Source organism: Martes martes, assembly GCF_963455335.1.
Source record: "Martes martes genome assembly, chromosome: 12".
NCBI lineage: Eukaryota > Metazoa > Chordata > Mammalia > Carnivora > Mustelidae > Martes > Martes martes.
The window spans coordinates 13,018,634-13,035,912 of NC_137900.1; the positions used below are offsets into that span (position 1 = coordinate 13,018,634).

At 43.7% G+C, this 17,279-nt stretch overlaps 1 protein-coding gene across 1 annotated transcript in view; it reads right to left on the reverse strand.

The window, feature by feature from the left end:
- CEMIP2 (cell migration inducing hyaluronidase 2) overlaps window positions 1-17,279 on the reverse strand; it is an 80,560-nt gene that overhangs the window by 44,237 nt on the left and 19,044 nt on the right. The window contains exons 3-6 of the mRNA XM_080820079.1: window positions 12,590-12,730; window positions 11,431-11,992; window positions 6,104-6,273; window positions 1,763-1,951 (exon numbers count right to left, since the gene is read on the reverse strand). Of these exons, the coding sequence (XP_080676205.1) occupies window positions 1,763-1,951; window positions 6,104-6,273; window positions 11,431-11,992; window positions 12,590-12,730 (1,062 nt within the window). The remainder of the gene's footprint in view (window positions 1-1,762; window positions 1,952-6,103; window positions 6,274-11,430; window positions 11,993-12,589; window positions 12,731-17,279) is intronic.

The window sequence follows — 17,279 nt, forward strand, 5'->3', positions numbered from 1 at the left end:
ATGGGCAAGAGACAAAAAATATTTTTAGCAAAGAACACATGAAACGTGTCGAAAAGACAGTCCTCTTTATTGTGCAACTCCAAGATATTATCAAAATGGATAGTGTGCTGCCATTCTTGAATACCTCAGAATCATAGAATATAAGGAAGCAATTTTAAAGATTATTTATTATTAATTTTTAATTACTTAAGATTATTTTATTATTATATTATAATAATAATATATTGTAATTATAATTTATTATGATTAAGATTATTTATTATTAATTTTAAAGATTATTTATTATTAAGCTTAAAGATTATTTACTCTAACCATTTACTCAACCTCAAAACCAAACACAGACAGGGGGCTTAATCCTCTCCTGAATGATACCAATATTCTGGAATGTACCTAAGTACTCTCTCTCTCTCTCTCTCTTGCTCTCTCAGGTTCCTTCCAAACCCTCTTGTTCTAATCCCCTGAGGGCACATGAAGAACCAAATGCATGGTGAATCCAGAGAAAGGAATGGTTTTGCAGATGTTAATAATGGGGTATCAAGTTATTTTTGCTTTCACTTCAAAACTAAAGGAATATGCACTGAAACATTAACATTACAAACCTGACCATCTTTCCTACTTCTTATTTTAATACGAGCATGCATTCTTTTAAATTTCCACCTTTTTGGAAGTCTAGAAACACTTTAATAATGAGTTTTCTCTGATGTTTTTATCACATAAACTCAGGAAGGAAAAATACAAATAAATCAAGCAGTTGAGATCATGGGAGATTCATTATCATGTAGACTTGTTAACAAGAGTGGGAATTTCCAAACAAAATGAATGCCAGATGGTAACATGGTTTTTTGGGGGGTTTTGTTTTCTGCTTATGCTCTATATCATCAAGAAGGAAAAGTACAACACTGAATGAAGCATAGAACGTGCCAAGGGAGCCAGTTGTCCTACTTTTTTTTAAAGCAAAAACACTTTCCTTTGAACTACATAGAGCTCTAAATTACCCATGACTGTGTGCTTATTAAATAGTTACCATAAACTCTTTGGTTTTATACCATAAATGTATATATAATCTTGAGTACACAAGGAAGGGAGACAATGTAATAACTTCTACAAGTGAAGCAACATATAAACGAGCTTTGCCTATTACAGTCTCAGGAGAAGTACCTGGTAGAAGTCAGCTGTTCTTCCTAAACACAGCTTACAGTACGGATCTCACTGCATACTGCTTTCCGTCAAAGAACTCAAGCTTATGATAAAAAAATGTAATCTATGAAAATACCTTTCCAGTTCTGTTTTAAATATTAGATCTGTTTTTTTTGCCAAGGAAGTAGGTGCTCAAAAACAGTGAGACTTTTTTTAAATTAAGAAGATAAAAGACTTCTATTTAAGTATGAATCAGTCGATAATTGGACTATTATTTAATAGTAAAAAATGAAAAGAAGTTGGATAGGATCTTGGTGGGGGGGGAATCAATCCATGAAGCTCCATCTTTTTTTGATGTTTGTTTTAAACAAAGATCAGCACAAAAAACCCTGATTTTCCTGCTACACATGATTAACAACAACACTATTGCTCCCCAAATACTCTTATCTAACATCCCCTGGGATCTGGTGTTCAAAGCACCCCACCGCTCAGATCTCTAATATCCAGATGACGGTGGTGGTGGTGGTGACGGGTGATGAGGAGGGCCCTGGCTTTGGGGTGGGGTGGCGGGAAGGGGGATGCTGCAGGAATCAAATGCCAAGAAACATGCTGAGCAGCCCGATACCTTTGACTTTGACCTGGAAGCGGTTGCACTCGGGACAGGGGAGGAGAGTGAACTCCTCTGCCTGGTACATAGAATAGTCTGTGCTCGCAACCACGATCTGGTCTCCAGGTTTCCAACTACTAACGTCATCCAGCAGGTGAAGCTTCACTCCATCCACAACCTCCACCCGGAAACCTGAAAGAGAAACACCTAAACCAAAAAGAAAGAAAGAAAATGATGCGTTAGCAGGCGTTTCTGCCTCCTCATTGACTCACAAATCCAAAGCTGAGTTAGACACGAGTCAGTACATTTTTACCAGTGCTAACCATGTGCCTGTTGTTCTGCAGACACTGATAAGAAGAAGATGGACATGGACAGCCTGACCTCCAGGGTAGAGCACCCCATGTTCCCCAAACCACGACGGGACAGGAAATGTCCAACTACTCTTTTTTTTTTTTTAAGATTTTATTTATTTATTTGACAGACAGAGCTCACAAGTAGGCAGAGAGGCAGGCAGAGAGAGGGGGGGAAAGCAGGCTCCCCGCTGAGCAGAGAGCCCAATGCGGGGCTCGATCCCAGGACCCTGGGATCATGACCTGAGCCGAAGGGAGTGGCTTAACCCACTGAGCCACCCAGGCGCCCCCAATTACTCTTTTTGATCCCCAAATCTCTCTCTGTACTTGCACTCAGTGCTAAAACTATCTAATAAGGCTTCCTAGCAGTCCTAAAATGTAGTAAGAACATATCCCACATAAGGAGACGCTGCCAAACAGGGATAGGTCTGTAGTAAATACTCAGTGTTTCAATGTGATCCAGACACAGGATGAGAGAGAGAACATTAGCACATACATCATCTTAAGAACACAAGTTTGCTTAGGCAATCTCTCATCCCTGGGCCTTTGTTCATGCTTTGGTTCCTTAGCTACAATGTCCTTCCACTCTTAATCCACCAACCAAGATACTATCTCCATCTTATAAAGGTCAGGCAAATCTTTCTTTTTTTTTTTTAAGTGGATTTAAGTAATCTCCAACCAATGTGGGGTTCGAACTCACAACCCTAAGATCAAGAGCTGCATGCTCTACTGACTGGGCCAGCCAGGTGCCCCGAGATCAGGCACATCTTTAAGGACTTCCCCGACATCCTTGCTGGAAGCAACCTCCTTCTCCAGTATCCTCATTCTACTGTTCCTTCTGGTATTATTCACACCTGTCCAAGGGGAGAATAGCTCCCTCTCTTGGAGGGTACATTCATGAAGGCAGCGAGTACGTCCACCTGTATATCTGCTCCTCTGTCTCATCGTGCAAACTCACAGAGGTCCGCTGAAAGGACCAGCATTCCCACTAGGATCTATAGTGTCACCCAGAGGCCACAAGATAGTGTCCCTGTCCAACACCGCTCCTTCCCTGGGATAACATCAACTCTGCCGTCTATGTGACCCAGGGACTAATCCCTGATCTCTCCCAATGCATCCTTTCGAAACTCGAAGTCGGTTCCCCATTAGCTGACCAAAACTGAAAAATGGATCCAACATCTCCTTCACTTACTCCTTCACGTGCAACCAAGGGTCAGAGCATTTCCTGCTTCTGAAACACCCGTGATAGAATCTGTCACAAACCAAAAGCTGAACTTAATGCAAATGTATACACAACAGATGGAAGCCACGTCATAGCATCAATGGAGAAGGGAAGACACCGCATCTCAAAGCTGTCTGTTTCCTTGTATCTGTACTTACAACCATCCTTCCAATTAACTGGCACACTGTTCTGGGGTGACTTCAAGATACCGACCCTAAGGGTCCATGGCAGGAGTGAAGAAACACACTGACTCAAGTTAGGGAACTCAGAAAGAGGGAAATTCGGGCAAGGCACAAGGAATGCTACAGACACCTTGACAGTCCTGAGCCCACTCTCCCAAGAAAACCTAACCTGAGCAAGTCATGGATTCTATTCCTTGAGATGCCAACCTACCATGCGTTTGTTTTCACAAAGGACCAAAAGAAAAGTACTGAAAAAAAAAAAAGTAGCTTTCTTGTTTATGTATTTCTTTTATCCAGATACTAAAGCCTATGATGGGATTTGGTCTAAATAATAATATTAATAATAATGACTCCAATAACAACAGCTAATAGTTGCTGGGACTTTACATGCATAATAAATAAACTTTTCAGGGTGCCTGGGTGGTCGGTTAAGTGTCTGCCTTCAGCTCAGGTCATGATCCCAGGGTCCTGGGACCAAGTCCCTCATTGGGCTCCCCGCTCAGCGGGAAGCCTGCTTCTCCCTCTCCCACTCCCTCTGCTTGTGCTCCCTCTGCCGCTGTGTGTCTCTCTCTCAAATGAGTGGGTAAAATCTTTATAAATAAATAAATAAACTAAGAACTAAGAAACAATTTTTTTCATATAATATTTTTTTTAAAAAACTGCTTTTTAAAGAAGAGGGTTGCTGGATACATCAGGTTCAACTTCAAACACCATGAGGATTTGTTGCTGTTTAAAGAAAGAAGTCATAAGGTTAGATCGGGAAGATCTGTGTTATTCACGAAGTCCTCACTTTTTCCTAGCATCAGAAGAAAATCCTGCCTAAGATTTCCTCCCATTAACACTAGCGAACTGGAAATATGAAAGGAAATAAGCTCACCCCCGCCTTGCTTCCTGGAGAGATTTTTCTACCTCTTCCAGAAAATAAAAGCCATTGAGAACACGGAACCCAATATCCTACGACAGCTAGAACGGACCCTCTTCCAGAAATGAGTAGTCACTGCTAATGTGGAAATAAAAACAAAATTTTCCACAGAGGAAATGTTGATTTGAGGTTTGTCAGTAATTATCCTCTGCATGAACTCTTACTGGAAGCCCTTCCACTAAGCTCTTCATGCAGGACCAAATTCTTGCTAAGAAATGTTTCCCGTCCGCTTTTTGCCGGGGCAACCAGGACGGGGTAGAACGCAGTGGTTTTGGAAGCAGAAAGCTGAGCTTCCTTGTCGGTAGTAAGTACCATCTCCTCGGCCCAAACCCAGAAGGTGGTTTAGAAGGAACATGTGAAAGTCTCTATTACATACAGGGAACTCTATTTACCTGCTTATTTTTAAGCAAAAGACTTTCTCTTTAATTACAAGGGTACAAAACGCACCATTACAACCCAAGTCATGTTTGGATCACCATTAAAATAGCTAATACCAAGTGCTTCCTAGGTGCATGTATGAAAAACTTCATATTCTTCCCCTCAGATACCCACAGCAGCTCTATGTGGTAGTTTCTCTGACTGTGCCCATTTTTCAGATGAGGAAACTGAGAGCTAGGAAGTTCAAGTCACATGCCCACCATCGCATAGGAAGTAAAAGAGCGGGGCTCTCTGTCTCCAGAAATCCATCTTAGTAAGCATACTGGCCCCCTGCTGCTGAAAACGGAGGTATGAGCCCTAAAATCAACCTTTCTGGATAATAAGGCACCTCTCGATTACTCATTTCACAATAATTTTGGGATAATTTTTGCTTGCAAAAGAAAGGTAGTGGGCAAGCACAGACAGGAGCCTGCTAATCCATAACTTGAGCCAAAAAACCTGGCAGCAAAGCAGGAGAGGAAACATCCTTAAAGAAACAAGTCAGAGGTACCCTGAACACCCAGTGCCAGGCATTATTTGAACTAATTATGGTTCTTCTGAAAGGTGAATGAGAATAAAAATTATGTGGAAGAAAATGTTAAAGACCTAAGGTAACAGTATAAAATGTTATTTCAAGCGAGGGAAACAGGTTAAAACAAAATGGACATTAGGGGAGAAAAACATATATAAGAGAAAAATAACTAGATTATTTGCACAAAAACAATTCTCTCTTAACAACAGGGTTAGAACTTAATTTTTACTTTGTACGTGTCTGTGTTTTCCAACTCGTTTAGAAGACAAATGCATTAGCTGGATCAAGGAAAAATTGCTAAGAAAACGAGGGTTGTTTATATAGCATGTGTGCAAAGGTACTATTTGTGACATGTCTGCATAAAGAGAAGATTCAAAGTACAAAAGCATATTCACCGTCTCAGGTTATAACCGAAGGCAGCTCACCCTATCACATCTAGACTGGTTCCAGTGGTACCAAATCCAGGAAACAAATCCGTCTCTAATAGTTAACCACACTTTATGACTCAAGAATCAAGAACAAAGGCCAGCTGGGAGTGACCAGGCTTCAACAGAGCATTCTCCAACCCAGCAAGAACTCTTTGAGTCAAAACGATGGACTATAGTGGGAAACGACACGTTTCACCTTCAACCAGTTGAGAAACCCAATCAGACTGTCCCTTGAATACAACTCCACCTAAAGTCTTTCACAGAACTTGCCAATGTCTTAGAAGAGTCTAAACCATTCCTGCTTACCTTCAATCCACTCACTGTAAGCTGTCACGGCGAACTTCTGACCATCCACAGTATAAAATTCTCTTTGGGCAAGAGCCTTGCCTCCACTACTATGGTTTTCATAGTTTCTCACGGACTCATTGCAAGAAGTACTTCCTCCATCGATGACCCCAACCAAAGCCCACGCTTGCCTGGAGGGGAAAAGAGCAGGCGCCTTATTTGTCACGGTCCCAACCCAGATCCTTGACACAGATGTTACGTCAGGTGCTGCGTAGTGCTTGAATTTCATTTTTATCAAACCCTCTATCTCTTTTTCCATGTGGCTGCAAGTCCAAACCTTGACTGAAGTCACAGACGTCACAGAAGGAAATGCATCTAGATTTTTTTAAATCCTTGTTTGTCTGGCCTTGTAACAGGTGGAACACCGAAGGCTGGGACTAAAATGAATCACTGTCTTCCTTCCCCAGTACACACCCCTATTATTCACCTATCATTCTGGCCACAAACCCATTTATTTCCCTTCTTTTAAAATGAGTATGGCACGCACCCTGGTATTTATAACAGCATTATCTACAATAGCCAAAATATGGAAAGAGCCCAGAATCCATTGACTGATGAATGGATAAAGAAGAGGTGATGTGTATCCACAGACACACAGACAGACAGACAGACACACACAGGAATATTACTCAGTCATTAAAAAAAAGAATGGAATCTTGCCATTGACAAAGACACGGATGGAACTAGAGTTCATTATGCTAAGTGAAATAAGTCAGTCAAAGAAAGACAAATACCATATGATTTCACTCATATGTGGAATTTAGGGGAACATAGGGGAAGGGGGGTTAAAAAAGAGAGAGAGAGGGAAGCAAACCAGAAGAGACTCTTAACTACAGCGAACAATAGAGACTCTTAACTACCAGAGGGGAGGTGGGCTTGTGGGGGGCAGGGAGGGGAATGGATAAAACATGTGACAGGGATTAAGGAATGCACCTGTCGTGATGAGCACTGGGTACTGTATGCAAGTGTTCAATCTCTATATTGTACACCTGAAACTAATATTACACTGTATATTAACTAACTGGAAATCTAAACAAAAACTTTAAAGAGAAAAGAGGGCACCTGGGTGGCTCAGTGGGTTAAAGCCTCTGCCTTCGGCTCAGGTCATGATCCCAGGGTCCTGGGATCGAGTCCCATATGGGGCTCTCTGCTCAGCAGGGAGCCTGCTTTCTCCTCTCCCTCTGCCTGCCTCTCTGCCTACTTGTAATCTCTGTCAAATAAATAAATAAAATCTTTAAAAATAATTAATAATAAAGAGAAAAGAAAAATAAATAAAAATAAAGTGAGTACTGCCCGCTCTCTTTTGAACTCTCAGCAATGTTCTCAATCCGGCTCCGTGATAGAATGACATAATAGAACGAGCTTGAGGAAGCCATCCAAACTCAGACCCAGCCTGGACTGATGCCATCATCATCTCTGCAGGTGGGGCATGGCACTGGCAGGTTTTCAAAGTTCCCCAGAGGATGTGAATGTGCAGCCACACTTGAGAACCACTGAGTCAGAGAGTGGTTCTCACACTTGAGTGTGCATCAGAACACCTGGAGGGCTTGTCAGATCAGACTCCCAGGCCCCACCCGCTGACTGTCTGAGATGGGGACAGCGCAGGCACATTGCTAACAAGCCCCTCCCCCTGCCCCCCTGTGATGCTGATGCTACTGATCTGTGGACCGCACTGAGAACCCGAGTTACAGGTCAGAGGTTAGAGCAGTAGTGATCAGACCTGAATGCGCATCGAACACCTGGGGGTCCTACCCATCAGAGATTCTTCTGTAAAAATCTCTAGGAGGAACTTGGGCATGCGATTTTAAAAAATCTCAGGGGTGCATAGCTGAAAACCACTGGGTTACTGGTTTCTTAATAATCTTAAATCAAAATTGTGTAATCACTACCTGAGAGATTTAAAGTTTTACAAGCCATATATCTATTTGTTGACAGCAACTGTGTTTGAAAATGCCCTTTAATTTCATTTCATTTTTGTAATAAACATTCCAGGGACTTGCGCAAACTTGTGGCCAAAATAAAAAAAGAACAAAGACAAAAAGCCAAAAAAAATCTGCCTTAAGATTCCTGGTTTAAAACCCAGAAGGAAAAATGTCAATTTCCTACTCTAGAGGGATGGGGTGTGGAGGGGGGGGAGGGCGTGTGTGTGTGTGTGTGTGTGTGTGTGTGTGTGGGTGGGTGGGTGTGGGTGTGGGTGTGTCTGCCTTAATATTCCTGGTTTAAAACCCGGAAAGAAAAATGTCAATTTCCTACTCTAGAGGGATGGGGGGGGGGGGGGGGGGGGGGGGGGGGGGGGGGTGTGTGTGTGTGTGTGTGTGTGTGTGTGTGTGTGTGTGTGTGTGTGTGTGTGTGTGTGTGTGTGTGTGTGTGTGTGTGTGTGTGTGTGTGTGTGTGTGTGTGTGTGTGTGTGTGTGTGTGTGTGTGTGTGTGTGTGATATATCTATGCCAGACAGATGGCTGGATAGTCACAGATAAAAGTTAACCAAAGCATGCCTGTATCCTTATAAATTCCACACCTGCCCCTGCGCGGATTAGCTACTCTCAGCTGACCATGCTTTATAGCTCTATTTATACTCCTTGGTACAGTACAAAGAATCAAATGCCAAATGTTTCAATTTATTATCTCCTATGTGAGAAGAAAGGAGAAGAAATATCAGAGGCTTCCTTTATTTACCAAAGCTGCCTCAGCAACTATAAAACAATGTTCTATTCTCCTGACATTATCTCCAAAACACTCCTACTTCCCTCCTCCACTTGAGGAAAATTTCGCTGCACCAGAACAGTATCTTCAAAGGCGTGTGTTTGTGTACATTGGAGATAATGTCAAAGCAATGGAACACTGGCACACTGGCAAAGGATCACAACTCAAATTCCTCTGTCAAATCAGCAGCACTATTTGAAAGGGAATACAGGAACCAGGAGGAAAGGAACCCAAAAATGTCAAACAACATATTCACAGCTAATGATCACACAAATCCAGAAGAATAATGGAGTAAAGAGACAAAAGCTGTCATCCTGGCATTATAGGATAATGAAACGAAGTAGGTATCTAACTTTGAAAAGACCATGTTTCCATTCCTAGGTCTATAAATTACAGAAGTATGGATACATGGGTTTTAGAAGACGGATAAAAGAACATTTGGAGAAGCCCTTTTTATTTACTTTTTTAGGATTTTTTATTTATTTATCTGACAGAGAGAAGAGACAGTGAGAGACGGAACACAAGCGGAGGGAAGGGAGGTGGCGAGAGGAGTGAGAAGCAGGCTTCCTGCTGAGCAGGGAGCCTGATGTGGGGCTCCATCCCAGGACCCTGGGATCATGACCTGAGCCGGAGGCAGACGCTTAACGACTGAGCCACCCAGGTGCCGCAAGGAGAAGCCCTTTTTACAACAGAGGTCTGAACTGTTACAAATGCCCAGCGGTGAATACACGGGGTAAGACTCCTACAACAGAAAATGAACAGCAATGAAAACAAACCAGCACCACACGCACCAACATACATAACCCTTAGTTAAGAGTTGAACAAAGAAGCCAGATACAAAATGGGGTATATTGTCTGCTCACATTTATATGAAGTCCAGAAATAAGCAAACCTAAACTTTCACATTCTCCACAAATTCCAGTGAGTGGTTATCTTTGGGGAGCTGAGGGAGTCATCAGTGAAACAGAGGGGACAGCCAGGGGGCCTCGGGGCCACGGGCAATGATCTATGCTTTGACCTGCATGGTGGCTATCCAGGAGTCATGTTGTGATAAGTCATTAAACCCTGCATTCTTGGGGCGCCTGGGTGGCTCAGTGGGTGAAAGCCTCTGCCTTCCACTCGGGCCATGATCCCAGGGTCCTGGGATCAAGCCCCACATCGGGCTCTCTGCTTAGCAGGGTACCTGCTTCCTCCTCTCTCTCTCTCTCTCTCTCTCTCTCTCTCTCTGCCTGCCTCTCTGTCTACTTGTGATCTCTATCTGTCAAATAAATAAATAAAATCTTTTTTAAAAAAAACAAAAACCCTGCATTCTTGTTTTTAGCAGTTTTCTGTGTGTGTCTTACATTTAATCCTAATTTTTTAAGAACCCACCTCCGGGGTTTGGCAACTGCTACTCCCTGTCTAGAAAGCTCTCCATCTCCAACTGCCCACAGAGCATGCTTCTAAACAACCCCCCAGGTTTCTCACCTTTGGGAAGCCTCCACAGGTCCCCCAGGTCAATTTGAGGGCTCCCACTATTTGCACTCCCCTGACAGCCCAGAAGTGAGGGTCTCACTGCACACTCCTGTCTACTGAGGTGTGTTTATCCACTGGATTAAACAAGGACTCTTTCATCTCAGCACCTAGGGGTACGAGCACTCAGCACCTCCTCAAAATCCCCACAGTGAAGAAAAGGCATTTTAAGAACCATTACAAACCCTTTTCTTCATTAATTTTGTCTGCTTCACCTTCTCTAGAATTTCCGCAGCTACTGCTCCATTCCAACAACCAATGGAAGGAAACTAACAACTAGATCCACCAACCATCCAAGGGAAAAATAGCTAGAGCCTTTCCATATGTGAGTTTTCAAGTCCTCTTCCTCAAGTCCTCACAGCAGACTCACTCCCCGGCTTTTCGAAGAACAGTAAGCAGATTTAAAACTTCTCTTTTCTGAATTACATGTTGAGCCAGCGACTTCCCCCAGCCTCAGGGCTGGATTGGGAAATCCTGGGGCTCTAGAGGAGGAGCGCCCAGAAGCCCAGCAAGCCCACAAAGACTCCTCCTGTGTGCGGGACCATCCCAGCCCTCCAGTCCCTGCCTTCCTCGCCTGGGGCGAGGCTCCAGAGACCTGCACCCAGCCAACAGGCAGATGCAAATCAGCAGGCGGAGGGCTCCAAAAAAGGCAAAGAGTGCCCCGCCCCCAGGCTTTGTGGGGGGTGGGAGATACACAACTCGAAGTCTACACCTTCTCGAAGAATCAAGCAACCTGAGCTTCAGACGGTTTGCCCAAGGTGGTTTGCCCGAGGTCGAAAGAGGGAAGTAAACTGCCCCGGGACTGCCTGGCTGTTTCCCAGTAGCCCACAGCTGTTCTTCACTTTCCAAAACCTGCCGTTCTGGTTCACAGTGCTTGGCCAACGGATGCCAAGAGAAGAGCGTCTTGGTCTTGCAACCAGCACCCTCTGCCCCCCAGGCCCATGTTTCAAAGCGAGAGTGGCCATTCTGCCACCCAAAGCCAGGCTACGGTGTGTTCTGTCCCTTTCTGCAGCCCCTGACACATAGACACAGGCTCTAATACGGCTCTGGGGAGGAAGGTTAAAGGTCTGCCCACCTGTAGCCCAGTCCTTGGATCAGCTTACTTCCCAGCCGATCCTGGATCATTTGTATGGTTCCTTGTAAGAGGCTCTTGGCAGCTGAATCCCCCACGGCTATGGCGACGATCCGGCCTGGATCCTGTACTCTCAGGAACTCCTGCAGCCGTCTACTCTCGTTGTGGTATTCGTGGGTATCAAACCTCGCACTTTCCAAAATTTTGGCCGTGTCCTGGTCAATGATTCTCACGTTGAGGCCCCTAGAAAAGTCCTTTTCAAAGGCGTAGGACCCAAAGGTCAAGCCTGAGGAATGCAGAGTTCTCGCCAACAACGTCCACGAGACCTTCTGGGCCCCGTGTATCTCCAGTGTCCCACCAGCTTCCACACCAATAAATTTTTTGCCAAATATTGGCATACTTTCACCTTCATCTGACTTGCCATACAAGGCAATGGTCGCTTTGGACTTATAGCGGCATTTTTCTGCTCCAATATGAAGCGCCCCACCATCCTTGATCAGGATGTAACGAGTCCTCAAAGTAATATTTCTGGATCCATCCTTATCATCCCCAAATACAAGCAATCCTGCAAGGAACAAAACAAGTATCAGCCAACTCCTGAAACACCTCTCCGGGATACAGAGAAAAAGAGTTTACCTTAAGTCGGGGTGGGGAAGGAAAGACTCTCCTGCAACTAAGTTGGGGAAAAAATTGTTAAGAGTCTGCTTAGGAAATTAAGCCTGTTTTCAAAATAGTAAAGGTAGAAATGGAGAGTTCATGTCTCAACACGCCAGAAATGCCCAGGGGCATGAATTTCAATCCATTCTCTTGAAGATTAAAATTTTTTTAGAAAAATATCTAGGAGCCTACAAATTATTTTTACGTATGTTAACCCATGTTCATTCTCTCATCACCCTCCATAGCTGTAAGAAAGATCCAGCTACGAGAGAGCACCTTCTGAAACTGTTTCCTTCCCTATCAATCAGAGGTCTTGACTTGAATGATTTAAGGGAATTTTAGCTCTTGAATTCTACGGTGCTACCTAAGGAACTTCTCATGCCCCATGGATAGACCATCACCACATTCTAAAGGCTAAGAATAGCTTTCTACATACAGAATATCAAATCCCCCCCAACAGGAACGAGCAACCTTGCCACCCCCAGAGCCAGTGACCATTCCTCACCTCCATCCTGAATGACTATAGAATTCACGGTGGCATCTGAGGTCAGACGGAACATATCCCCCTCCTTGATAACAACTTGCTCTGCAGAATCTTGTCCTGGATCCCAGTTCCTGAGACGTGGGTTTTGATCTGGGCAATTCTCTATTTAAAAAATGCAACACCAGCATCCCATCAATGCAACAAAATGCAAGAATTTCTTTAGCCACATCCAAGTACTACCATCATTGACTGCAATCTGCAGGTGATAGACCCATTTTAAGTTCCTGCCATCAGGATGGAAATCCCATCCCATTCCACCTAGCAGATATATTCAATCCTTTACTTCAACGCATAAAAAAGGTTGCTCTACAAAACGAAGTTGCCACCATCTAGTCTGGGTCAGACTCCCCAAGGTAAACACAGAGTTCTCCTGAATCATCTACTCTGGAAATAAATTGACAGCAAGAGGCAAAACTGTGAATTGTCTCTGGACCCACACTAGGAAGCGGTTTTAGAAAACAAATTTATGGGGTGCCTGGGTGGCTCAGTGGGTTAAAGCCTCTGCCTTTGGCTTAGGTCACGATCCCAGGGTCCTGGGATCGAGCCCCGCATCGGGATCTCTGCTCAGAGGGGAGCCTGCTTCCTCCTCTCTCTCTGCCTGCCTCTCTGCCTACTTGTGATCTCTGTCTGTCAAATAAATAAATAAATCTTAAAAATTAAAAAAAAATTTAAAAAAATGGGAACTAGTAAGTAATAGGTACGTCAGGTCTTCCCAGGTTCCTTCCTGTGCACAGTGAATCATAAAGTGTGTGACAGTAGGCCCCCTCTCGTTCCGCAGACCGCAGCTGATAAATACCAGCTATCTGCAGACGTGCACGCTTTCCCCGTGAAACTGCAAGAAGCAAATGGCCAAAGGCATGACTTCTCATTTTCAAACATGAGGAAACTACGGACCAGAGAAGCCAAATCCAAGATTACTCAGCAAGTTGAGTGACACTCAAGTTCCCCCTTAAGAAATGAGGTTTGCTGGACATGTTGTGTTCCTTTACTAGAATTAGAACGTGCCCCTTGAATAGATGATGATGGCAACATAAAAGTATTCTGCATTGCCACAGCTGTTTAATGCATGAGACCTTTGGTTGCTGCTATAGACGGGGGTGCGGGGGAGGAATCACACTGGTTTTGATCAATTCATGACCCAAGTATTTACGGAGGACCCATTTGCTCACTTTGTACTAGATACTGTAGAATTTATAAAGCATAGAAGGAACGCACAGCCTGCGGAGCTTATACTCTAGTTTCAGAGAAAAGCCAACAGGCAGGAAATAATTATAATGTGGTAGTTGGGTGATGCGCAAATGAGCTCAGAGAAAGGAGGGGTGGGCTGGAGCACTTGAGGCAGGTTTCACAGGACACTAGACCTAGACCCTAAAAGGATGCACAGTCCTTAAATAAGAGGAGCATGGGGCGCCCGCGTAGCTCAGCAAGTTAAACATCTGACTCCTGATTTAGGCTCAGGTCATAATCTCAGGGCCCTGAGATTGGCTTAAGATTCTCTCTCTCTTACTCACTCCCTCTCCCTCTGCCCCTCCCCCGGCTCCCTCTTCAAAAAAAGGAAAAAAAAAAAAAAAAAAGAAGAAGAAGAAGGGGAGCATGAAGGTGAGAGATGCAAGTGCCCCTCGCTACCCAAGTTCATTGGTTGCTCAGTCAGAAGGGCAAGGTGGGTGCGGCCCATATTTAAACTCAGCTAAGGAAGGGGGATAGGCAGGGTGTGCTTGGGAATCATATGAAGGTGGAAGGTACACGTTGGGAAATCATAGGAGGAAAAGTGGAGAGGCTGAGTGCAACACAAAGATATTAATTTTTATATAAAGGAAATTCTGACTCCTCATTTTGAATTACGTAACCCTTAATGCAAACATCTCATTTCTAAGCACTCCTGTTGCCCTAGGCTCGTGCTTTCTCTTTGAGGGGATGGTAACCTCTGCAGTTAAAATCAGCCTCACTGGTGAAGTCCTTGGCAATTATCTCATGGAATTTTTCTCAAAGCAGTTTCATAATCACCGATATTGAATTCAGGTAAGTCAGTGATCATCACTATTAGACTAGAAATAATCCTTAAATGTTTCTTTCCACTGGAGAAACAAGAAATCTCTTGAATGTGTTCTGACTTAACACTAAGGATTACTTACGCTTCTCTTCAATCTCCCTCCCTTCCCATAAAACACGGAGCTGGAACTCTCTGTGATGTTACATCACAAGCAAATGTATGCCCCATGTAACAAACACTCTATACCCAGCTACTGAGAAGGAAATCCAGTATTCTGACATGTAGAGCCTACCAAATGGTTATATAATTTCTCTTGGTTTTTGTTTTATCGTTGTTGCTTTGGGGGCTTTTTGTTGTTTTATTTTTTTTTTAAGATTTTATTCATTTATTTGACAGACAGAGATCACAAGTAGGCAGAGACACAGGCAGAGAGAGAGCAGGAAGCAGGCTCCCCACTGAGCAGAGAGCCCGATTCAGGGCTCGATCCCAGGACCCTGGGATCATGATCTGAGCTGAAGGCAGAGGCTTAACCCACTGAGCCACCCAGGCGACCCTTTGTTGTTTTTTTAAAGAGGAAGAGAGACAATCTTAAGCAAGCTCTACGCCCAGTACAGAGCCCCATGCAGGGCTCGATCCCACAACCCTGAGATCATGACCCGAGCGGAAATCAAGAGTCAGACGTTTAACTGACTGAGCCGCCCAGGTGCCCCAATTCCTCTTGCCTTTAATTCTTTCCCAGGAGAGCATGCTTCCTTAGGAAACATCACCAAAAACTCTAGTCTATTGCCTTCCTGTAAAGCACACTTAGTGAGAAAATACATGGTCTGCAGAGAGCACCGTCAAATAGTCCCAGAGCCCCCACCTGCCCGGCTGCCCAGGGTTGAGCTGCGGCTTCATTATCAAGATTATATAACAGCAATAACCACAGCGAGGCTAACCCTCAACGATGTCAGCATACCACATATTTCCACCAAAGTTCTACACATATACTGCCAAAATGTGAAACTAAAGAATGTTGAGTCAAAGGAACCACATCAGTGAATCACAGTCTTAGATGGGAAAATGAAAACATCAGTTAAAGGCACAGATTTCAGCTCTGATCTTCCCCCCAGACCTGGCATCTCTTTACTGTAGATGACTTGGGAAGAATGAATCAACAGCAGTGAACTTGGTTATTTTGCTGGAGAAAAGGGAAGAAAAAATCAATGCCAGGAGCCAATAGAAAGCAATGGGACAAATTCATCCTGTGGTCTCCTGGCCTGGTCAACAAAGACGTTGGTATGAACATCTCTCTCTCTCTCTTCAGGTCTATTCCCTTAGAAGCATGGACACAACTTCTAGAAGCATGGACACAAGTCTCTTTATAGACTTTAAAGTCTATAAAACCCCAAAAGCACCCATGGAAACTAAATAAAATAGTATTTGTAAGTCTTACAAATGATAACATGCTTCTCAGATGTTATATCCATTTAAGGAGGCATCTAATTTGACAAAAATCTGTTGTACAGAGTAAAAGAGAAAAAATGCAGACAAAAATGATGCCCAGTCCAGGGTGTTATGGTCTGCCCCTTCTTCAACAGCGCTGAGCCCTCTGATTTTCAGACCGGTGGATGGGACTCTAACCCGAGGCCATGATACCATATTGAGGCTGACTGACAATGAATTTCTTTAAAACCATTTGAACTATTGCTATATTGCAAAGCTTTGCAAAGCAAAGGCCATTTAAGAAATGAAAACCTGCCCACATGATACTTAACTATAAAGTAATAAGTGATTTTTAGATAAATGGATCAGACCATCCTACTGGATGGTTTCCTTCAAAGATACAAATTGTTTCCTCAAAACACTTGAAGCTTCTCTTTTAGAACTGTTCCCCAGCCGATTTCAAGCCACCGAACAGATATAGCACTTTCCCTCATTAAAAAAAAAAAAAAAGCAGGCGCCTGGGTGGCTCAGTCAGTTAAGCGTCTGCCTTCTGCTGAGGTCCTGACTGCAGATCCTGAGATCCAGTCCTGCATCGGGCTCCCCGCTAAGTGGAAAGTCTGCTTCTCCCTCTCCCGCTGCCCTTCTCCCCTACTCACACTCATGTTCTTTCTCTCTCAAATAATCGATAAAAATAAATAAACTTTTTAACAAAGCAAATGTAATTTTGTCACTACATTTAGTAATTTTTTTACTGTATTTTAAAAAAGTTTTTATTATAAGTAGGCTCCACACCCAACATGGGGCTTGAACCCACAACCAGGACATCAAAAGTCACATACACTATGGACTGAGCCAGCCAGGTGCCCTGATATTCAGTCATTTTTATCACTAAAACTCCCAGCAGTCAGAAAATCATACCTACCACGAAGGATGAAATTGTGCTACTGCAAGAATTCAGTAAAGACTCTTAAAATGAACATTTTAAAAAGAAATGCTCCACGAGCGTCTTGAGCACTGGGACAAAGCAGCAAATCCTTCAACTGTATCATTTCCAGTGGATTCCTTTAACGATTGCTTTAATAAGCAGTTATGCCTCCATTTCTCTATATATGAATTAGCTAGAGCCAAGTCAAGATAACTCGAGTTTTTCTTTTTAATTCTATCCTCCCATTTCCTTCCCTCATTCTTCTCCTGGAACACGTGCTCTGTACACGTGCGTGCCCACGATGTGCAAAC